This window comes from Rhinatrema bivittatum, chromosome 3, assembly GCF_901001135.1.
Source record: "Rhinatrema bivittatum chromosome 3, aRhiBiv1.1, whole genome shotgun sequence".
Classification (NCBI taxonomy): Eukaryota; Metazoa; Chordata; class Amphibia; order Gymnophiona; family Rhinatrematidae; genus Rhinatrema; species Rhinatrema bivittatum.
In genome coordinates, this window is record NC_042617.1 from 136,544,498 (window position 1) to 136,568,533 (window position 24,036).

The window sequence follows — 24,036 nt, forward strand, 5'->3', positions numbered from 1 at the left end:
TGAAGGTCGGTATAAAAAACTGTTAAATAAATAAAATAAATAAAAAGGTCCGATTCTTCACTAGGACACAACTCTATTCTGTCTAATAATTTCCCTCTTCTAAGAGTAGTGTTTTACTTCTGTCAGAATCAGGCTTTTCTCACTTATAGTGAGAAAGTTGGGTGATGTAGGAATGGCGAACTCAGGATTTTTTTTTTCTGGGATTGGTCTTTGGTGTGTGGATTCTAAGACATTGTTTTCAGGGGGAATCAATGAGATGAGCACTTCAGCCTGTCAAGTCCACTTGATGAGTGTGCAGACCTCTTTGTAGGCAGAATTAGAACTTTGCTTTTCGGATCATAAGGGGGAACACACTTCTCTCCATTGCATCCATGCTGTAAGCACCTCAGTGTGGGTATGCAGGCTGAGGTGGAGCTGATCTGGTCTGAGTGAAGCTTGAGTACATCCCACTTATCTGGTCTCATCTGCCATGAATGATGAGGAAGGTGATATTTCTTTTAGTCCTGCCAGACCAGTCCAGAACCCACCCAGGGAAGCCACAGTTATCAAGGGCTCTGTCTGACAAGTTCAGAAAACTAGCAATGAGGACATTGTTGCACACTCTGAAGATAGTTGGCCTAATCATGACCTTTATGTAGGAATTATCTAATTCCTGGGTTAATGATCATGAGGTGAATTTTTTTGACTGCATCAGGTTTTGGTTGTGATGGTGTTCTGGCCCTGCCAAAAATTCCAATACTAGATTAAGATTTCACAAGGAAACCGGCCACTGTAGGGGTGGCCGAAGGTGCTTAACCTCTTTCAGAAAAAGGGGCCACATCCAGATGAGCCAACAGGGGGGCTTTGTTCACTTTGGCCGTGAAACAGGAGAGAGCAGCTACCTGCACCTTCAAGGAGTTAAGGGCCAAAACTTCATTCATGCCGTCCTGCAAAAATTCCAGAATAAGTGTGATTTTGATTACTAGAGGGGGACATTGCGTTCCTCACACCAGGCCTCAAATACTCTCCAGACCCGCACATACACTAGCGATGTAGAGAACTTCAGAGTGCGGTGCAGCGTGGCAATTACCGCCGCAGAATATCCTCGCTTCATCGGGCGAGCCCTCTAAAGGGCCAGACTGTAAGACCGAATTGGATCCTCGTGAAAGACCAGTCCCTGCTGTAGCAGATCCCTGTGCGGTGGGAGGCACAGGGGGTCTCCACCAGGAGTCTCTGCATGTCCACATAGCATAGACACCTGGGACAATCTGGAGCTACGAGTAGGACTAATCCCCTGTGGTGCTCGATTCTGCGAATGACCCTGCTCAGCAAGGGCCACTGAGGGAAGGCGTATAGCAACTCTTCTTCCAGCTAGGTCTGAATGAGCATGTCTATCCCCGTGGATCCGGGGATCTCTTCTGTGACTGAAGAATTGGAGAACCTTCACATTGAGACGCAGCCAGCAGTTCGATGGATGGGAGGCCCCAGCGATCTATCAGTTGAAAGGCTTTGGCCAAGAACACCACTTCTTCTGGATCCAGACTCTCCGTGCTTAGAAGTCTGTTCTGATGTCATCTTTTCCTGCGATATGAGAGGCTGAAGTCATCTGCAGATATATTTCCTCCCATTCCATAAGGAGGTCTATCGCCTGTGACATTTGCTGGCTCTTGGTTACACCCTGGCAGTTGACGTAGACTATTGTCGTTGCGTTGTCTGACATCATGTGGACTGCTCGACCCTGGACTCTGTGGCTGAATTGTAGACACACCAATCAGACTACCCAGACTTCCAGACAGTTGATGTACCAGAGGGCCTTTTCTTCGGTGCAACATCCCTGGGCTGTCAGTGAGCTCCCCACCCCTGAAGACTCGAGACTGTCATGAGGACGAGCCAGTTCAGTGAGGACAGGGGCACACCCCTGCTCAGATCAGCTTCTCGCAACCACCACTGGAACTGAGAGCACACACCCACCGGCAAGTGGAGCGAATCAAATAGTCTTGAGACTGCATTTTCCAACATGACAATAGTGAGCATTGAAGTAGTCGCATGTGTGCCCTTGCCCCACGGCACCACCTCCAGGATTGCCCCATCAAACCGAGAAATGGAGATAGCTCCACACCATCGGGCATATTGAGCTCATCAACTAAGGCACCTGGGACGTGTTGCTGTTTGCAAATTAAATCTCTTCTGTCACTGTTCTTGCTATTTGTTAAACTCTTTAGTGTGTTAGCTCTGTCCTGTGACTTATTCCAGTATTTTTGTTTTGTTTTGTATTTGGTTTACAGATGCATTTCTAAGAACTATGTAACCCCTGGGTTCTGTGCGGTCTCAGTGTTCCTAGAAACCACCAGGGGATAGTTTGTAGATGGGGAACTTGGCAAGAGAGAACCCAGTTGGCAGATGTGAAGTTGTTTGGTGTAGGGGCACATATACATGCTAACCTGAGCAGGGCTTGGCAGGACCCTTAGTATCCATGGGGTTAACCTTGAGTAAGTGTTAAGGGTATCATTAAGGCAGTACATGACAGTTATAGTCTTGTGTCTTAGATACTGAGCCAGTTCTTCATGTAACTCTTCGTTTTTTTAGCAATATTCCAAGCCTGAATAAACAGTTTATACTTTCCAGATCCTTTTACTGTTTTAGATTGGCTCCCTACAGTTGTTCGTGTGTGTGTATGTGTGTATTTAGCAAGTTAATAGCATAGTGGAGGAGTAGCCTAGTGGTTAGAGCAATGGGCTATGAATCAATGAATCCAGGGCTCAAATCCTACTGCTGCTCCTTGTGACCTTGGTCAAGTCGCGTCACCCTCCTTTGCCCTATGGGGACAGGGAAACGCCTACCTCACCTGAATATAATCCACTTTGAAGTGACTGCAAAGTGGAATATAAATCCAAATAAATATTAGCAGAATGTGAGCAATGGCTGTGGCTATAGGGGAGAAGGGAGTAAAGATGCAGGAGGGGCATGATTTTTAGCCCTGAAATACCCACTTGCCACTTATGAGTTGAAAAATGGATTGTTTGAGCTATGGTCATATAAACATTTTATATAACAAGTGTATAGTATTTATTTCCTCATAGTATATTAGAATTGGGTATTGCATTCTTTGCTGTGTTTATAGCTATAGATTTAATTGTTACTATAAATGTTCTTTTACAGATCGTTCGATTAGGCCACTTTTCCCAGCAGGCTACTTTTATGATACACAGGTAGGTTATGAGAAGCATTTGCTGTAGAGGCTGTTTAATTTTTGAAGATGTATAGAAATTCAGAGAGGTTCTACTTCCAAAGTACTTTTTGTACCAAAATTGACTTAAATTAATCTCTTACCATTCTCCGTTTTTTAAGGGTACAACTACTTATCCTACAGATACAGCAATGTTAGAGGAACTGTGCCGAATCATTTAGGTCTCAGCAGGCAGTTGCTCTTTATTTTAGTCCTGGGGGAATTCTGCTGTACTGCAGAGCACAGAATTTGTGCAGAAATCCCCCCTGGGCAGAATTGCCAAATTCTGCACAGAAAATGGCAGAGGAGACCTCAGCATGCCTCAAACAGAGAATGCGAAGATGAAGGCTCCTGTGTGCCACGGGATGCTCGCCGTTCGCGGCGAAGATGAAGGCCTCTGTGAGAGTGAATGTGTGTGTGTGTGTGAGGAGAGAGGGGAAGGTGAGAGAGCAGGGGGGTGAGCAGGAGGGTATGAGAGAGCAGAGGGGAGCCTATATGAGGAGATTGTGAAGGAGTATGTATGTGTGAGAGATTGGGAGCGCGTGTGTATATGAGGGTGCTAGCCTGTATGAAGGGATTGTGTGTGTGAGACAGCTTGTGTGAAGGGGTGTGTGAGAGAGAGACATAGGTAGCCTGTGTGAGGATGTATGTGTGAGAGAGAGGGAGCTTGTGTGGGTGTATATGCAAGAGAGAGGGACACTGTATGAGGGGATATGTGTGTGTGCGAGAGAGTGAGGGAGCCTGTATGAGGGTGTGTGCATGTGCACTAGAGAGAGAGAGGGACCGAGGGAGCCTGTGTGAAGGGCAGTACTGAGAACAGGGTCAAACTCTGGGACTGGCAATAGTGGTTGAGCCTAAAGGTGGAGGGGAGCGATACTAGCAGGTGGAGGAGTTGGGGCCTGAGAGGGCAAAGTGGCCAGGGAGGGAGAGCGAGTGGAAGGGAAATCTTACAGTGAATTTCTAGGGAAACTCTACTCAAAATATTTAAAATTCTGCATCTCTAAGTAATAACTTTTTTCTGTATTAATTTAAAATGTAATTACTTAGACTGTCATGTAAATTATTTTGATCAATATAAAGTTTGCAGAATTTTAAATTTGTTTGTGCAGAATTCCCCCAGGAGTATTATTTGTGCCAGTATTTCATTTTACAAATTCTTGTCCGCATTTACTGAGGCTTTTCTCCCATTCTGACTGGGATGGGGGGGGGGGGGGGGGGGGCGCGGGCAGATTTAGCATTTAAGTACATACTTTGATTATTTTTATTTATTATTTTGGAAAATCTCCCTGTACAGATTAGCAGGTGTAACTTGTACAGGGAGTATTGCTAGGACAATTTTCATAATGAACCTATGTGCATAAAATCGCTTTGAAAATTGGTGTCGGCCAGTAAATTTCTGTGGGCTGTTAGAAAATTACTTTCCCTATGAGCTTGTTCTGGAGTCTTGGTACCATATTGACCCCGTAACACTAAATTTTCTTTTTGTGAGTCTGTTTTGGTTCAGCCTTTATTTCCAGTTCAAGAAGAAAAAAGTAAAGGTTTGGTCCAGTTCAACTTCAGGTTCTGTTGCTGTCATTTCTTTGTTGTGCAGAACAAAGCTGTCCATGTCTTTTTTTTCTCAAAACTAGTTTTAAAGCCTTTTTTTGTGTAAAGAAACCTTTCCTCTATAATAAAATAGATTAATCCAATATAAACTATCCAGCTTGCTGATTTACTAACAAATGTAATTATTTTTATATCGAGTTTGTATCATAATTTGTATGTATCGCATACATCTTCTAACATCTGTTTAATACTTTCTAATGCTTTTCTGTGATACTGTTTTCTTTCACCAGATCATTTGTAACCTTTTGGCAGTAGATGGAATCAATGAACCTGATATTCTTGCAGTTAACGGAGGTAAAGAAAAACAATCAAACCTAAATGGCATGACAGCGTACATAGGAAACATCTTTTATATAGTCTGTTGAAAATGTATATGGAGAATGCTAAAGAGACAGAAAAATAGTGCTCTCTAGAGTGCTTTATAGTGTGAAATCTTTGCTTGCCCAACCAGTCTGATTGCTTTGCTGCTGTACTGTTGAGATACGTCTGGATCCATTTTCAGCTGCTGTGCAGCTCGGCTAGTTAGCCATATAAACATATCCAGCTAGCTAGCAGGGTATATTCATCAGCACGGTCACATCGCTTAATATATCCAGCTATCTTAAAATTAGCTGGTTATCAATAATTGGCTAATTTAGCTACGAATATCGGAGTTTGCCACTTATGTGGCTAATTCCGCTCCTCCTTGGAACGTCCTTGCCCACCCACGGTACGCCCCCTTCTTATCTGGCTAGATTCTGGTTAGTTAGAATTTAACCGGATGAGGGGTTAATATAGCCGGGTAAGCCATTTAGACAGATAACTATTATGTTGTGCGTCTTAATGGCTTTTGAATATGTGCCTCTTTGTTTTTGGTTTTAACACTGTAAAGCATGGAGCTTTCTTGAAGTGCTACAGAAGATGCTGTGATTAGTAAACAGTCAAGCAGAAGCACAAAGGGAAAATGTTTTAAGTCCCTTCTTGTTTTATCACAAAGCTTTTACTGTTATTGCTTTCACTTTCCTTAGAGAAAAAATATGGAAATGACTGGTTGTATCTGGCTTGGTAAATGGATTAAATTCTATATAGGTCAACCAAATGCTATAGGGAGCAAACTAAATCAAACAGCTTGCATTGTAACACGATTTATGATTCCCATCCTGGAGGATGTTGTGGTTGCATGTTGTGGGTTTACATTGTGGAATTTCTTTCTTTTTCGGGTTCACAAAGTAGTTATGTCCTTCCCTCCATGTAACATGTGCATTGCACATAACTTTGAATATGGTAGAAAATAACAGCAGTTATTAACTAAATGATACATTATATTTTTTAGCCTCTGCAGCTCTTGCATTATCAGATATACCATGGAATGGACCTATTGGTAAGTACATTTTTAGAAATCAAGATTCAGTGCTTTTGCTTCTGAAAGAAAAACAGTTGAAGCTCTCTTAACCAGCATCCATGAGGAATAAGGAGTGCCAGTTAATCAAATATGACAGTTATCCGAGGTTATTTGTGCTCTGCCCCTCAGTGCTCACTGTTTCTGCCAGTAGTAGTCTCCCTTACCTCAGTACTCCTCTTCTAGCAGAGCTACAGGCAGTGCATGTGCCGTGGGGTCATAAGGGAGCATATGAACATGTGCTTCCTGCCCTGCCGAAGTTCCTGATTCCTCACAGTATCTAAGAGGGATGTGCTGTCAAGAAAAAAGGTCTGACGTGGTTAAACCATTTCTGATGGTAGAGTGGCCAGGAAATGGAGATTTTACTGTAATATAAATCCTTTGCTTCCCAAAATTGTATCCAATATGACACTGTTGTGGTACTCTGAAAATAGATACTTAAAACCAACATTCCCTGTATGTACCCGGATCAGTCCAGACCGTGGGTTGAGCCTCTTGTCCAACAGATGTTGTTGTCTATCAGATCAAGCAAGTATTACCTTACTTTTTTTTTTTTTTTACAGAAATAAGATTAAAAACTCTTGCTTTGGGAGACAGCGGATCCTAGGGGGGTTTTGCCCCTTGTTATACAGCCTAGGACCCCTTTTCCCAGTGACCTGCTTGTCTGCTGGGCGATATTGATAGACAACAACACAGGAGAAGGAACAATCTCACAGGTAGAAAGAAATTGAGAAAAGGGAAGGGAGCCGCAGGTTCAGCTGCCTGCATCTGCTGGAGACAGACAAATACTGAAGGGATGCAGGGTAGGCTCTGTCCTGATATAGGATACCCTTTCAGTTTTTGTCTTTCTCCATCTGCTGGACGGGAGGCTCAACCCACGGTCTGGACTGATCCGTGGTACTACAGGAACGAAAATTAGCAGGTAAGAACCAAATTTTCTGTTATATTAATAAAAGAAATGACTTGTTTTTACGATGCACAATAATATAAGGTTATATCTTGGCAAGAGAGGCAATGTGCTATGCAAATCACCGATATAACTCTTTCAAGTGATTTTATTGATAGCAATTTTATAGGGTTTCTTCACTTGTTTCCTCCACCCCTAAGCTAAGTTACATACTTGCCAAAAATTTCTATGATTGATTTTTTTATTATAAACAAATCATCTGAATGGACATATAGTAATTTGCCCTCAGCTTCCATGTTAATTATTAGGTTATCTATGGCTTGCAATTAGCTGGAATGTAAATTGGCCTTGTTTCTGTTCAAAAAATGTTCTGATCTTAGATGGAGTGTCAGTTGTCCTTGTATCTGTTCAAAAATGTTCTATAGTCTGGTAGTTCAGCATCTTTTATTTAATTTATAGAGTCTTTCTGTCTAGGACAAGTGCAAGCTTATAATGCTATTAGTACTTACAAAACTGATTATGAAAAAAAAATCAAACTGAGAACAAAAATGACTTAGTGTGATGTGAAAAAGTGTTTAACTGCTTTCATGTCTGTAATGGGAGGCTTGTAAGCACTACAACACCACCATTTTAACATTTGAAAATTCATATGCCCAAGACAGCCAAAACAAAATAGCAGACTTCTACTCTACCTTCCCTTCCTCATTCACTCCTTTCCTTTCTCAACTGATCCGTAGTAGGAAGGCAGCAGCAGTAGTCTTACGCTCTAGGTGCAGGCTCTCGCCTGACAGTCCCCCACAGAGGAGAAAGGGGTGTAGGGTCTGTGAGGGCACAGGTTCACAGACTCTGCACTGACTGCCACTGGCATGAGACTGTGCAGATGTAAATGCGATGGGAGGAACCCTATTTCTTGTCATCCTCTTCCACTGATATTGAGACCCCATTAATGGACATAACCCACAGTTTGGAGGCCATTATGTTAATATCTTATTGTAAAAATGGCGCACTAGACTAGATGTTCCAAACCTTTGCTCTTCAACTGTTGTGTGTGTGGGGAAAACTTTTTTTTTTTTAAAGAGGTTTCTTTTCCTGAACTTTTCTGGCTCACTCTTCACCTTTCTCAGGCTGAGACCTGAATTTGTGTGTTCCTTTGCTGAGCAAGACCTTGTGGTTCCTATAAACTCCCTAGGGAAACTTTTAGAGAGCATTTTGTTGAATGTCACACAGCCTCAAATAGGCGAATTTCAGAAAATATGGATAGGAAAAATATAGTACTTCAAATATACAGAAGATACCAAATAACATCCATATCTAAGGAAAACATAATTGAAACCAACTGAGCTGTAGGTGGTAAACTGGAATGTAGGAAGAGAGTGCATTGAAGGTGATAATTGTTTTGGTCAGTAACTGGTATTGGAAAGTCTAAAAACTTGGAAATGGATGGCCCTAGACATTTGAACAAGTTTTTTGTATGCCATAGCTTGATTGTGCACTGAATGAAAAATTACTTCCTAGCTTCATGGAATGTCCCCTAGTCCTAGTGTTTGAAAGATAAATAACAGTTTCCTATTTGCCTGTGCACCCCACTCATGATTTTATACATTACAATCATATCTTCTCATTTAGCTCTTTCACAAGCTAAAGAGCATAATGTGTTTAGCCTTTCTTCAGGCTTTCTTCAGAACTGCACACAGTACTCAAGATGTAGTCACACCTTGGATCTTTACACAAACATTATGATATTCTCAGTTTCTTAGCGTCTAGTCAGATGAATCCAGAACCAGTGGGTTATGCACCTCTACCAGCAGATGGAAACGGGTTATATATATATACCCTTGCAGTGACGACAGCCTGCCAGTATTCTCAGTCTCTAGCAGATGGTGGACGTGCATCTCCCTACTAGGGATTGCTTCAAGCTTTAGAGAAATAAAAGGAAATTTAATTCACCCCACTCTCCTGCGGTGTTACCAAATGGTCCCCTCCCCCAGTTGAGAATTCCTGAGGTGATTTTTGTAGTCCCTCAGATGACTACCTTGGTCCGGTAGCTGGTTTTCTCAGCCGGCATGGACTTAGCTATTAAAACAGCTAAAAGGCAGCAGGTGCAGGTAGCCGCGGTCAGTGGTGACGATATATGCCCTCTTCCTCTCCCCCCCCCCCACCCCAAGCTAGAGACAGTCTCTGAACTTAGCTGAGGAGGGGTGAACTCAGGTAAAACTTAAAAAAAAAAAAAAAAAAAAAGACAAAGTAGAAGGGTTGTTTGTAAGACCTCCCCCTTCCCTCTGGTCTCCGTGCTTGGCTTGCCATTTCAACGTTTGTTCCCACCCCCCGAGGGAGGTTAAGGGACATGGGAAGCCTGGCAGGTTGCGCAGTCTGTGTAGGCTAGGCCCCGCTGTTAAGCTTTTCTCTGTGCGCCATGTGATAGGCAGTGGTGGCGTTTTCATGCGCCTTTTCCTGCGCATTAGGCTGCTCTTTTCAGGATTGTTGGTGTGTGCAAGTGCATCTAGCTGTGCGCCCAGTTTTTGCTGATAGTCGGATACCTGCTTCGGCATCCAGGTGATAGCGGCTTCCATGTTAGGCACACGCTTGCCTGTGCACACAATTTGGGCCACATTGGTTGTGTGCTTAAGTTTGGAAGGGCAAAAGTGCACCTAGCCTTGGGGCGCCTACATTTTGGATGCATTTTTTTTTTTTTTTACAGCGTGAATTCAGCTGATGCACACCTTCAGTCGCTTGTTAAGCGTACTGGCAGACTGATGGCACCTGTGGGTAAGAAACCTAAATGCCTTTTCTTCTGTGCTGCCTGTCATACTCTGGCATTTCAGCCTGGCATGCCCTTTAACTTGTGCCAGCGCTGCTAGAGGCTCAGGAAGAATTATCTTCCTCTGATTTTTACTAAGCCTGGTTCTTCCCAGCTGTAGACATGTCAGGAAGGGGGCACCTGATCTTGGAACTCCCTTAACTGGTTCGTCAGTGAGGGAAGGTAGCTCAGTAGGCACAGCACAGATGCCTTCTGGTTTTGGCATGGATCCTTCTACCTTTTCTTGGGTAGAATTTTTTTTTTTTTCAAGGATTGTAATTCTTTCTTCAAGCGCAGTCTTCAGCCCTGTCCAGTCCTGCCAGATCAGAGTTGCAGATGGTGACCTCTTACTCACCCAGTACTACTGTTAAGCGCCAAAGTACACCTAGATTGGCAGCAGGTCTTCCCAATAGGCATCTGGATGGCACAGATTATGAAGGCCGATCCTGTCTCGCTGGTGGATGGGTTCTTTCATAGAGATGAGCTGCCAGCTCTGATTTCCCAGACTTTAAAGATGCTGGGAGTACCTGGGGCAGATTCTATTTCTGAACCAAAGAAAAATCCCATTTTTTTCCCCTGTTATGGAGACCATTCAAGAATTGATTGATCTTGAGTGGAGCGCCCCAGAAGCTAATTTCAAAAGGGGTTGGGTTTTGGAAGGCCTGTACTTCCTGGATCCAATGGTGAGAGAGTATTTGCGTTTTCTGAAAGGGGATGCACGTGCCTGTGCCGTCTCCAAGCGGATGACTATCTCCATGAAGGGAGGAGTGACCTTGACGGATGTGCATGATAGAATTGAGGCCACCCTTATGCAAGCATTTGAAGCAGTGGCAATGACCTTGCAGATAGGTTCTTGTTCTCTGGTGGCTCACTCTTGTTTACTTCTCTCTGAGGAGGTCGATGAATCTGTAGTGAATTCCAGGGCTGTGATGGAGCCAACAGCCACCTTTTTGGCAGATGCGGGCTGCAATTTGGTATGCACCTCAGCCAAAGGGGTGGCTTAGGTAATAACAGCCAGGCGTCAGTTATGGCTGAGAAATTAGTCAGCCGATGCAACCTCCAAGGCTAACCTTAAGAAATTGCCCTTTAAAGGCTCGCTCTTTTTTGGGAGCGAGTTGGAGAAACTGGCCAGTAAGTGGGGCGAAACCCCGGTTCCTCGGTTGCCAGAGGATAAGAAGCAGATACCCCACTCCTTTGGCATGAGAGGTCGTGACAGGGGATCCAAGCTTTTTCGGCCCTACAGAAGAGTGAGTTTTCAGAGGACTCGGCCTTTCTGTAGGTATCAGTCTTTTCATCCCAGATGGGGTTCGGGCAATGGAAGCTCCTGAGCCTCCCACTGAAGGTTTGCTGACTTACCGCGGGTGGGTCGAAATCACATCGGACCAGTGGGTCCTGGAGGTGATATGAGAGGGAAATGCACTGGAGTTTCACAATGTTCCTCGGGACGTGTTCATGGTGTCATCCTGCTACTCCCTGCAGAAGAAGCAGGCAGTAGAGTGTATTTGTCAAGGTTCCTCAGTTTGAGGGCTGTGGTTTCAGTGCCTATGTCTCAAGGAAATACAGGTTGATATTCTATTTATTTCATTGTGCCTAATGAAGGCTTTTTTCGTCCCATCCTGGACCTCAGCGTCCAAGTCATTTGCGGGTGACTCATTTTCACATGGAAACAATGCACTCAGTGATAATGGCCGTGCAGTTGGAATTTCTGTCCACCTCGGACCTGTCAGAGGTGTACCTGCTTATTCCCATCCGACTAGAGCACTGTTTTCTGCATCTTCAGGAGATCTCGGTCTCGCACATTGCAGGAAAAGACAATGTGAGAACAGACTTTCTCAGCAGGGATAGTCTGGACCCAGGAGAATGGGTATTGTCTGGTGAGGCATTTCAGCTGATAGTGGATCGCTGGGGCCTTCTGTTTCTAGACCTGCTGGCAACTTCTTGCAATGTGAAGGTTCCTTGGTTCTTCAGTCACAGGAGAGATTACAAAATTCTTATCGATGCTCTCGTGCAGGAATGGCCAAGAGGGCAAGTTGCTGTATGCCTTTCCCCCGTAGCCCATGTTGGGCAGAATGGTTCAGAGAGTTGAGGATCACAGAGGGATGGTGCTTCCCAATAGCACCAGATTGGCCCAGGAGACCATGGTATACGGATCTGTGAAGCTCATGGTAGCGCCCCCCCCCTTCCAGCTCCCAGCGCACAGGAATATGTCATGGTAGGGACCTGTTCCTCATGAAAATCTGACTCTATTTTGTCTTACGGTATGGCCCTTGAGAGGGCTCGCTTGCTGAAGCGTGGATATTCTCCTACTGTGCCACCTTGCTATGAGTGAGAAATTTCTCCACTTCTTTAGCCTACATGCGGATTTGATAAGTGTTTGAGGCTTGGAATGAAGATCAAGATGTTCTCCTAGGACAAGCAGGATGGTAGTCCTCGCATATGGGTGACATCATCCGATGGAGTCCGGTACAGAAAATTTTTGTCAAAGTTTCTAGAAGCTTTGACAAGCACACTGAGCATGCCCAGCATACAGCTATCCAAGCGTCCACATGAGATTCCCCTTCAGTCTCTTCTTTTCCGCAGTGCAGTTGCCTCACGGTTGGTGGAGCTCTTCAGTTTCCTTGTTTTCTCAATTTTTTTTCGAGTGTTTCCTGAATTCCTCGTCTGGTCCCCCTTCACAGTCAGTGCCTCCTTGGTGTATGGTAGGTTATTTCTCTGCCCTTTTTTTCCAACTTTGTGGTCGATTCCCGACTTCTCGCCTCAAGGTGACCACCAGTCATTGACCGCACACCTGGTGTTTTTATGGCGTTGACCGGTTTTCGTCTGTGCCCGTGGACAATGTCCATTACAGACCCCACATGAGGTTTGCATCCTCTGCCTGGGGGCCTCACCCGACGTCTATGGATGCCGTCTGTGTGACCAGATGACACCCAGAGGGAGTTGGGCGTGCCTCGATAAGATGGAGAAACTTTTTGGGGCTCCGATGAGTGCTCCCTCTACACCTGCGTCTGTTCCATCGATACCAAGAGATCGTGGGGAGCTGTCCAATATGCTTCCCCTAGTTGTCCCTCTCACCAGTACCTCCAAGGATCGAGGGGACGGGGATAGATAAAAACATAAGAAATTGTCATATTGAGTCAGACCAAGAGTCCATCAAGCCCAGCATCCAGAACATCGGGATTGTAAGCTTCCTCAGCACCAGGGAAAGACCGGGCCGAGCACCAAAGGAGATCCCGCAGGCATAGACACTGGTCACCTTCACAGGGTTCTGGTCTCGGAGCACATCGGCAGCAGCCAAACTGCCATCGAAGCGGCACTGGCCATTGGAGGCCCCATCCTCCGATGCCACCAGTAGCCCTGGGAGTTCCCCACCAACACTAGTGCTGGGCACCATGCCACCTCGGAGACCCGAGGAAGAGCCGTGATGCCTCATCCCCCTCCTTCAGTCCTGGCCACTCCGGACTTTCAGGAGGAGTTGGACCACAGGATGCAATCCGCAGTGCTCAGTGCACTCCAAAGCGTTGAGCTGCTGGTACCAACATCCCCATACCAGTGCCTGAACCTCCGCCATCAATACTGGTACCACTGCTAGAGTGTCTGGAAGACCTCTTGGGCACCCTTCCATCACAGCCGGTGCCCGAGGAACCTTCGGTTCCCCAGTGGCCACTGATGCCCTCTAGCATGATCCTGATTCTCGGGTTCTCTGAGGAGGAAGATATGGTCAGTACCGTGTTTCCTCGCCCATGGTTCCCCAAGCCTTTACCAGGTCCCTCCGGCCTACCGCGGCCTCTGGTGCCCTCGTGGCCTCCGAAGCCGTCAGAGCCGAGAGTTGATACCCCTCATGGACCTCGCCCACAGTATACTGGTCCCAGTGAGCAGGAGTGCCCTTACGATCCTTGGGGTGACGACTACTTTGACGACCCCTTCTCGGAGCCTTCTCCACTGGAGGAGTGGCACTGAACACCACCTGAGGACTTGTCCTTTGCAGGCTTTGTCAGGGCCATGGTTGAAGCCATCTTCTTTCAGCTACTTATGGAGGAGGATGCACAACATAAGATGCTGGAGGTGCTCCAGTTCATCAGTTCTTCTAAGGAAATTGTGGCAGTCCCTATCCATGATATTTTTAAGGACCACCACCTCTGCATGTGGGGAGTACCCCATTTCCATCTCCCGTGTAAACAGGCCAACGCCTTACCTACTTGGTGCAGCAGGCCGTGGGGTTCAAGAAACATCACCTACCCCAACAGTCGTGGTTATGGAGTCTGCCTTGAAAAAGACCCGACAATCCCGCACTCATGCCTCCACCCCGCCAGACCTGAACACAGAGAGCTTGATGCCTTGAGCAGAAGTGCCATGCTGGTGGCCCACATTGCCGCCTACCAGCTTTATATGACTCGGTATAACCGCAATCTCTGGAAACGGGTCCAGGACTTCGCGGAAGGCCTGCCAACAGCATCAAGAGGCCCTTTCGGCCATTGTCCTGCTGGATCTCAAAGCAGGGAAGCATGAGGTGCGATCCACCTACGACGTCTTTGAGACAGCGGCCCGCGTAACAGCAGTGGGCATTGGTGCCAGGAAAATGACATGGCTTCGGGCCTCTGACCTATGGCCAGAGGTCCAGGATAGGCTGACAGACATCCCTTGCACAGGTGAAAACCTCTTTGAGGACAAGTTCCGGGATGCGATGGTGCAATTGAAGGATCATCATGATATCCTTCAACAGCTGTCCGCTAGTGCCTCCAGGCCAGTTTCCCAGAAGCCCTTTTATCGACAGAGGAAGTATTATCCTCCAGCCTCCCGGGCTCGTATGCCACGCACTGGCTCCAGGAGCCATTCTCGCCAGCCGGCCCCCCCAACAAGCCACGGGCTTTTGACAGGCGGCGAGGGAGCAGACGTCAGTCGACTGTACCCCTGGCGCCAGATCCCCCGGTGGGAGACAGGCTCCTTGCCTTCGTCCATCGCTGGGAAGAGATCACACCGGACCGCTGGGTCCTTACCATTATTCACCAGGGGTATCGTCTAAACTTCAGCCAGCTCCTGGAGACCTCTTCCCCCCATGTCCATCATGGGGTTCATCCGCCCATCAGGTCATACTTCAGACAGAGCTCAACGTCGTCCTTGTGGCGGGCGCAATGGAACTGGTCCTTCATCAGCAGGGCCAAGTGTTCTATTCGAGGTATTTCCTCATTCCGAAAAGGAATGGCGGCTTGCTCCCCATCCTCAACCTCAGGGTTTTGAACAAGTTTCTCGTAAGAGAAAAATTCAAGATGGTCTCTCTGGGCACGGTGAACCCTCTCCTCCAAAGAGGAGACTGGCTTTGTTCCCTCGACCTCAAGGAGACTTGTGCACACATCACAATCGTCCCCAACCACAGCAAGTACCTCTGCTTCGTGGTGGGGAAAGCACATTACTGGTACAAAGTGCTGCCTTCTAGGCTGGCATCTGCCCCCCACGTTTTTACCAAATGCTTAGTGGTGGTGGCTGCCTACCTCAGGCGTCGCTCGGGGCACGTGTTCCCCCTACTCCGGTGACTGGTTGGTCAAGAGCGACTCCCGTCTGGGAGCCTTGCATGCTCTGACCTTGACAGTGCAGACAGTGGGGTTCGTCATAAACTTCCCCAAGTCTCATTTCTGTCCGTCTCCCCAGTTAGACTTCATAGGTGCCAGGCTGGACACAGTGCAAGTGAGAGCTTTCTTGCCCCGAGACTGGGCGATCACCTCGCTGGCCAGCCTTGTCCATCATGGAGGGTGCCAGCTCGTCTGCTGGGCCATGGCGGTCTCCATCCTTGTGACCCCTCTTGGCTCTCCTCCGCATGAAGAATACCAAATGGATCGCAGTGGCGGCAGGCTTCCCAGGATCTCGAGGCTTCCGTCTTGGTCACGGACCCTCTAAGATTGTCTCTTTCCTGGTGGGAAGATCTATCCAACCTGGAAAGGGGGCTTCCCTTCCAGCCCCCTCCCCCTCAGGTGATTCTCACCACAAATGCCTCCCCTAATGGCTGGGGAGCCCATGTAAACGATATCCACACGCAGGGTCTCTGGACTGCCTCCAAAGCCCGTGCCAGATCAACTTCCTGGAATTTTGGGCAATCTGAAGCACCCTGTGCGCGTTCAGAGACCATTTGTCATCCAAGGAAGTCTTGATTCGGACAGACAACCAAGTCGCAATGTGGTATATCAACAAACGGGAGCACGGGCTTGTCCCTCCTCTGCCACAAGGTGGTGCAGGTGTGCACCTGGGTCCTCTCGCAGGGCATGTCGCTCCGAGCGGCTTACCTGCCAGGCCATCTCAATGTGCTAGTGGACCGCCTGAGCCATTCCTTCCAATCACATGAGTGGTCCCTCAACAAGGAGGTAGCGGCCGCACTCTTGCGCTGGTGGGGTACACCAGATATAGATCTCTTTACCTCCCCACTCAACCACAAACTGAGCAATTTCTGGTGCCAGGGGACGGTCTTCCAGCCTGCGATGCCTTCTCCCTCCACTGGGGAAAGGGCCTGCTGTTTGTGTACCCCCCCCCCCCCCTTCCGCTCCTCTCAAGGACTCTGCTGAAGCTTCAGCAGAACAGGGGAACCATGATGCTCATAGCGCTTTCGTGGCCCCGACAGGTTTGGTATCCACTCCTGCGGGACCTGTCAGTACGAGCACCCATCCGGCTGGGGACAGCGCCCACTCTCATCTCACAGAATCAGGGCACCCTACACCATCCCAACCTCCGGGCGCTGGCCCTCACGGCTTGGATGTTGAGCGCGTAGCCCTTCAGCCCTTGGGACTCTCGGACTGTGTCTCCCAGGTCCTGGTGGTCTCTTGAAAGCCTTCCACCAGGAAGTCCTACAGCTTGAAGTGGAAAAGATTCTCCATTTGGTGTTCGGGTCATGATTTGGATCCTTTCTCATGCCCCCTCCCCAGCTGTTGGACTATCTCTGACATCTGTCTGAGTCTGGACTTCAGACAAGCTCGGTCAGGGTGCACGTCGGCGCGTACCATCGAGGGGTCGCTGGCACGCCCGTTTCGGTCCAGCTCTTTGTGGGTCGCTTCATGCAGGATCTCCTCCAGCTAAAACCTCTGCTGCAGCCTCCGGTTGCATCCTGGGACCTTAGCGTGGTGCTGGTGCAGCTCATGCAGCCTCCTTTTGAACTGCTGCAGTCCTATGACCTGAATTTCCTCACCTAGAAAGTCATATTCCTGGTGGCGATCACTTTGGCTTGTAGGGTCAGCGAGCTTCAGGCGCTGGTCACATAAACAAAGTTCTTCCACGATCTTATGGTCCTATGTATGCATCTTAAGTTTCTGCCCAAGGTAGTGACTGATTTTCCATCTCAATCAGTCCATCGTCTTACCCACCTTTTTTCTGAGACCTCATTCCCACGCAGGGGAGCGAGCTATCCTTACCTTGGACTGTAAAAGGGCATTGGCTTTCTACCTGGATCGCACTGCAGGCCATAGACTGTCTACACAGCTCTTCATGTCCTTTGATTCCAACAGGCTGGGAGTGGCATAAACAGACCTTGTCAAACTGGCTGGCAGATTGCATTGCCTTTTGCTACACGCAGGCAATCCTCATGCTGACTGGCAGAGTGAAGGCTCACTCTGTGCGGGCTATGGCGATGTCAGTGGCACACTTATGTGCAGTCCCTGTCGTTGAGATTTACCGGGCCGCCACCTGGAGCTCTCTTCACACATTTGTGGCCCACTACTGCCTGGACAAAGATGGATGCCAGGACAGTGCCTTCGGTCAATCCGTCCTGCATAACCTGTTCTAGTCCTGAACCCACCTTCTTCGTGCTTCTGTGGGAACAGACAGTCCCCTGCTGGTTTACAGCGCCTCAGTTGGGTTATCCTGTTGGCACCTTGGTCAGTGGCTGTTGGTATCTCCAGTTCATGGGGACAGTCTGGAGCTTGGTATTCACCCATTTGTGAGGACTACCATCCTGCTTGTCCTAGGAGAAAGTGCATTTGCTTACCTGTATCAGGTGTTCTCCTAGGACAACAGGATGTCAGTCCTCAGGAATTCTGCCTGCCTGCCTGCCTCCCCTCAGGGAGGGTTCTCTTTTGGTCTGTTTTATTTTACACTCATATTTTTTCTCTGTTACGAGACAGAAGGGGGACCTTGCATGGATGCACGGATAGTAGTGTGCTGGTCAAAGAAACTTTGACAAAAGTTTTCCGTGCCGGGCTCAATCGGATGATGTCACCCATATGTGAGGACTAACATCCTGCTGTCCTAGGAGAACACCTGTTACAGGTAAGTAACTGCACTTTCTTCCTTGTTCGGTTAAGATCCTGTTCATTTTGGAATTTTTGCAGGATGGATTGAATAAAAGGTTGGCCCTTAATTCCTTAAAAGTGCAAGTAGCTGCTCTTGCCTGTTTCAGGGGTCAGGTGAATGGTGGTCCCTTGTCAGCTCATCCAGATGTGGCCCGTTTCTTGAAAGGAGTGAAACAATTTTGTCCTCCCTTGTGATTACCTGTGCCCTTGTGGAGTCTTAATCTGGTTTTGGATTTCTTAGTGGGCCCTATGTTTAGACCAATGCTTAATCTTTCCTTGTGGTTACTAACATTGAAAACTGTGTTTCTTGCTGCAATTTGTTCTGCACTTCCAATTTCGGAGCTGCAGGCCTTATCTTGCCAAAAGCCATTCCTTCGGATGACTCCAAGAGCAATACAGCTGCATACTATTCCATTTTGCCAAAAGTGGTCTCAGATATTCACTTGAATCAATCAGTCCATTTCCCTGCCATATCTAGCTAGGGAAAGAGATGCGGAGGAATATTGCCTGTTGCGGTCCTTGGATTTCAAGAGACATATCGTGAGGTATTTGCAGGTTTCTAAACTTTTCCAGAAGATGGCTCACCTGTTTGTCATCCACAGTGGTAGTAAACAGGGCAAGCTGGCTTTGAGGGCTATAGTAGCTCGCTAGATTAAGGAGGTGGTCACAGCCGCATATGTGGATGCTGAACAGCCAATCCCTAGTCAGGTTAGGGCTCATTCCACTAGGGCTCAGGCGGTGTCATGGGCAGAGATTTGATTGTTGTCTTCTATCAACATTTGCTGAGCTGTGACTTGGTCCTCCTTACACACCTTTTCCAGGTATCATATGGATGTGTAGGCCCAGGAGGATGCAGCCTTTGCACGTGCAGTTTTAACTGTAGCACGGTTCTGGATTCATCTGACTAGATGCTAAGAAATGAGAAATTACTACCTACCTGGTAATTTCCTTTTCTTTAGGAGAGTCAGATGAATCCAGCTTCCCGCCCTTGGCTACAGAATGATTGTGCTATGGTCCTCCTGAGTGGCTACGTATTCCAAGGGTTACTGGTAAGTTAGTCCAGTCCCTAGAAAAGTGTTGATATATTCTTTGTCTGAGCTCAATGTTTCCTGTTGGCAGAGTACTGAAATGGTTATCTGTCATTGATCAAGTTTTTGCTGGTCTGTTCACAGTTGACTTTTGAAGTGAATGCTGGCAATCTAATGTTGCAGCAGGAGTATATATATTGTGATGTCAGCTTTGCTCCGTCTCCATCTGCTGGTAGAGTTGCATAACCCACTGGTTCTGGATTCATCTGACTATCCTAAAGAAAAGGAAATTATCAGGTAAGTAGTAATTTCTCATTTTCTTCTTTATTCCTTTCCAAATAATTCCAAACATTTTATTTGACTTTTTGATTTCTGCTGCACACTGAGCCAAGGATTTCAAGGTATTGTCCACAAGGACTCGGAGGTCCTTTTTCCTAGGTGGTGACTTCTAACACAGAACCCCAGAATTGTGAACCTGTAGTTAGGATTATTTTTACCTTCATGCATTACTTTGCACTTATCCATATTAAATTGTATCTGCCATATAGACGACCAGTCTCTTAGTCTCACGAGCTCCTTCTACAGTTCTTCACAATCCACTGCTGTTTTTACAATGTGACAGAATATATTTTTGAGGCATCCCTTTGAAGCATAGAAACATAGGCGATATGGTCTTTCTCCTATCTAGTTTGCCCATCCACACCAATTATTCAGCTTTACAATCCCTGCCACTTCCTCAGAAATCTTCTGTGTTTATCCTGTGCTTTCCTGAATTCAGATACTGTCCTTGCTCTACCACCATCTCGGGGAGGCTGTTCCGTGCATTCACTGTTTTATCTGTAAAGAAATACTATTTATTTGTTGGTTTTTGTATACAGTCACTCGGGTTCCACCGTAACATTTCCCAACAATAAATAATACACAATAAATATACTAAAATCAACTTCCTAGGACTATAAAAAAAACCAAAACAAATTACAACCATTCAAATCAAAACAACTTATAAAACAATTAAATAAACTTATCCTACGACTTTCCCTCCCTCCTCCTATCTTATAACTTTAGATTACTCCAGAATCTATCCCTTTTCACCCTCATCCTATGGCCCCTTGTTCTATATCCTCCTTTCCTTTGAAAATGGCCCATCTCTTGTGCATGATTATAGCTATTGAAACAGGAAATATATGTGATATTATTTGATATGTAATAAATACAGGAATGTATGTACGCGAATGCCTAAAAATGCAAGATAATAGGCAACGCACACAGCAGTATAGAGAATTTTGGTAGAAGAACTACATGGTTCACCCATTTGTTCATGTCATACTGTACATTCTCAGGTTTGCTTGATCTATAGTGTTCTCCCTCTCTCTGCCAGTAATGTTCCTTTTTGTCTGTCCCATACATGATTGAATTCTGCCACTGTTCTGGCTTCTGCAGGATATGTGTTCTAGGTGTTCACCATAGTCTCATTGAAAAGTGTTTGTTTTCTCAATTTCCTTTTCAGCTTCCTTGTCTTCAGCTTCATGATTGAACTTTTTTCATTTTTTTGGAAAATGCCACCTATTATTTCATTAAAGCTTGCTACACTTGCAAAGAAGGATGGTATTCATTTCTGAATTAATTCTGCAGGTGCTGTTAGGATAGGCCTGATTGACGGAGAGTTTGTTGTTAACCCAACTCGAAAAGAAATGTCTTCAAGCAAATTGAATTTGGTGGTTGCTGGAGCCCCTCGCAGTCAGATTGGTAAGTGGTTCAGAAGAATTTATTTTTCAAATGCTGTTCAAATTGTGCCAGTTGTATCAGTCAGTAAATTGTCATCACCTGGCCAATGTTGCACTTTTTATTGCCTTTATGGTACTGGATATACAGGAATGAATTCTTGTGAAACTTTGTATCTTCTAAGGCATGGACACTGTAGAACCTCCAAAATAGGTTCTCAGACTTTTTGCCTTGAAACTTATAACATCTATTTATGGACTAATTTCACTAAAGCCACTCAAGTCCCTGTATGGCTCTTTTTTTTTTACCTGGCAGTCTTGCACGGTCATAACATCGTAAAAAGTTTTATACCCACTTCACTAAATCTGTGTGAAACTTAGCATGGATGCAAAACAAAAAAAAATTTGCCAGGTTTTGTTTTTTGTTTTTTTTTATCCTGGCACAGAGTCTGTGCAGCCCACAAACATATCCCACTTTTTGTACCCTCGGGGTCAGTGCTGAAGGGATAGAGTTGAACAGTAGCTGGACTAGGGAGTGAAAAGTCCGTTATAAAGTTTGCCAAAAGTGTAGGTAGATTATGGTTATCGGATTGTTTAGGATGCAGTCTCTATGCCTGTGCCTTGTGACCAGGAGCCCTGATTTGGGAGGGGGAAAGACACTTTTTATTTTTTAAATCCTCTCTAATCTCCTGACAATCCTCATTCCTGAAACCCTGCTTTCAGATCAGCTATTGCCAGATCTCCCTCCTCTCCAAACTCCATGACTAGTAGGAGAGCATGCTTATCTGCATCTCTCTTCTCTACCAGATGACTTCAGTCTGGTGACAAACTGCCAGTTCTAAGGTCTGCTGCTGGGCTGGATAGAGTTCTTGTGGCTGTGATGGTGAGCAGGGACCTGGAGGAGAAGCACTGGTGCCATTAGTCCCCTCTCCCTCCTCAGCAGTGACGTTGGTAATTGTAGGAGTCTGTGCAATGGTTGAATGCCTGCCCATCTTCTGCTATCTCTGCAATGCCTAGAGCCACTAATTGGGTGTTGCTGGTTATAGCTGCTGACCATAATTTTATTTTTTGTTGGGAAAAGCCTACATGTTTTGTTTGTTATTTTTTTCCCATGATTTATCACGATAGTCTGATCCCTGTTTATGACCCTTTGTAATAGCTCTGTTTTTGAATGGGTCTGTATTTGTCCCTTTGTGGTCAATATAGTGGTCCTGTAATTTGAATAGCAGGCATATGCAAATTTGTGGCCTGAATGCAATGTGGAAATAGTTGAGTGTATGTGAGTGAGATTGAGCATGAAAGAAGTACAAGTGGGGTAAGAATAGTAAGGGTGCAGAATGGGTCTGAGGGCAAGATGAGTGGATGAGATGTCAAGAGAAAAAGAAGATGAGGAAGGAAATGACTATTCCCTGTACGTACCCTGATCAGTCCAGACTCCTGGGTTTATTCATCCATGCCAGCAGATGGAGACTGTGAAAATAAAACCGACACTGCTTCAAGTACCTTGATGCCACCTGCAGTTCCTCCAGTATTTCTCTATCTCCAGCAAATGGTGGCTGGTGCATAAACCTGCAGTTCTTTTTTTTTTTTTTTTTTTTCTCAGTGACTTTTCTTTTTCTACCTTTTGAGCCTTACTCCCAGGGGTCTGGGTTCCTAGAAAGAGATCCCTACCCTGCCTGGTTGAGTTAGACGGGCTGGTGGTTGGTGACCTTTTTGTACATTCGGTCCAGGGTACTGTGGGGGTGTACATCTGGTGGTCTAGATCCCTCCCCTCCACGAGGTCGTTTTAAGTGAGTGTTTGTTTTTCTTGGGCTCCATTTGCTCACTTTCCCTCTCCTTTTTTGTAACTTGCTGAATTGAGCTAGACAGCTCTCTTCAGTATTAGGAGGAGGAAATTTTGGTGAGGCTTCTTTAATTTAAAAAAAAAAGGGCAGATGCAGCACAGCAGTGAGGTCTGTCTGCCCCCCCCCTGCACGGTAGTTTTTGTTTCTTCTCCCAAGGTGTCTGTATTTCTTCTTCTGTGGCCCGATGGTTAGAGGGGCGGCATGCCGCGTGAGTGGAGTGATTCCCGCGTGCTTGAATTGCCGCGGGCTCTATGCAGTTTGTATTTCGGGGGGGAAAGGCCCTCCGAACTCCCTCCTCCCGGAGAAAAAGTGTCTGCATCGGCTCCTGCTCCCCGAGACAGCTCTGCCCGCGTGCAGTTCCCCTCTGATATAACCACGGGAACGGCGGCCATATTGGAACCCCTGGAGAGCAGACCTTCACTATCAGGGCCCGATGGGGAAGTTCCCTCGACGCTTTTCCCCAGTCCACCTGGGTCCTGTTGGGGGGGACCTCTAGGAGCAAGTCCTCCACCTGCAGGGGAGGACATGTGGAGGCCACAAGTTGTCACCACAACTCTGCGCCCCTTCTCACCCGAATTTATTTTACTTCTGCACTAGGCCTATTTGGCGCAACAGGAGGGGCTTGAGGTCCAAAGTGGGGGGTGAAGGCCCTCCCATCTTATGTCCAGTGTTGAGTTCTGGGCTAGTCACTTATGGGGCGTCGCGGGGCCCCTCAGCCAACAGGATCATGCGTTCGACTTGTGTACCTCTGCGGGGGGGCTGTCTCCGATCTGGGCGAAGTGCCCTCTGGAGACCAAGCAGCTGATCTAATCTAGTGGATACGGATGTGGTGCCAGGACTGATGGAGACTCTGTTCTGGCAATTGAGGGGGGATGACACCAAGATACTCCACCTGTTCTGTTAAGTACGAACATGCCTCTCTTATTCCCCAAGTTCTAGAGGAACTGGAGCTACAGCCGCCACTTGAGGACTCCCTCAAGGAAGGGGCTGATCTGGTCCTGGAAGGCATTAGGAGTTCTCCTTCAGGTTCTCCGTATCATGTGTCCAGACAGAAGATGGACCAAGAATGGAGGCCTCCGGATGCTGGTTTGCAAGTGGGCAGGGCAATGGCGAAGCTTTATACCCTGCCAGAGCAGACCTTGGAGCTCTTTGCGCTTCCCAAGCGGCGGTCTCGGCTGTAACAAAAAAGACAACCATTCTGGTTGCGGGAGCAGCGGTGCTGAAAGATGTTCAGGACCGCAAGCCAGAGATCCATCTCAAAAGGATTTTTGAGGTTTCCGCTTTGAG

The 24,036-nt window shown here is 46.7% G+C and overlaps 1 protein-coding gene across 1 annotated transcript in view; it reads left to right on the forward strand.

Moving 5' to 3' along the window:
- Window positions 1-24,036, forward strand: part of PNPT1 (polyribonucleotide nucleotidyltransferase 1) — a 217,967-nt gene that overhangs the window by 41,141 nt on the left and 152,790 nt on the right. Inside the window, exons 5-8 of the mRNA XM_029593742.1 lie at window positions 3,139-3,188; window positions 5,041-5,104; window positions 6,123-6,170; window positions 20,817-20,930. Coding sequence (XP_029449602.1) covers window positions 3,139-3,188; window positions 5,041-5,104; window positions 6,123-6,170; window positions 20,817-20,930 — 276 coding nt within the window. The remainder of the gene's footprint in view (window positions 1-3,138; window positions 3,189-5,040; window positions 5,105-6,122; window positions 6,171-20,816; window positions 20,931-24,036) is intronic.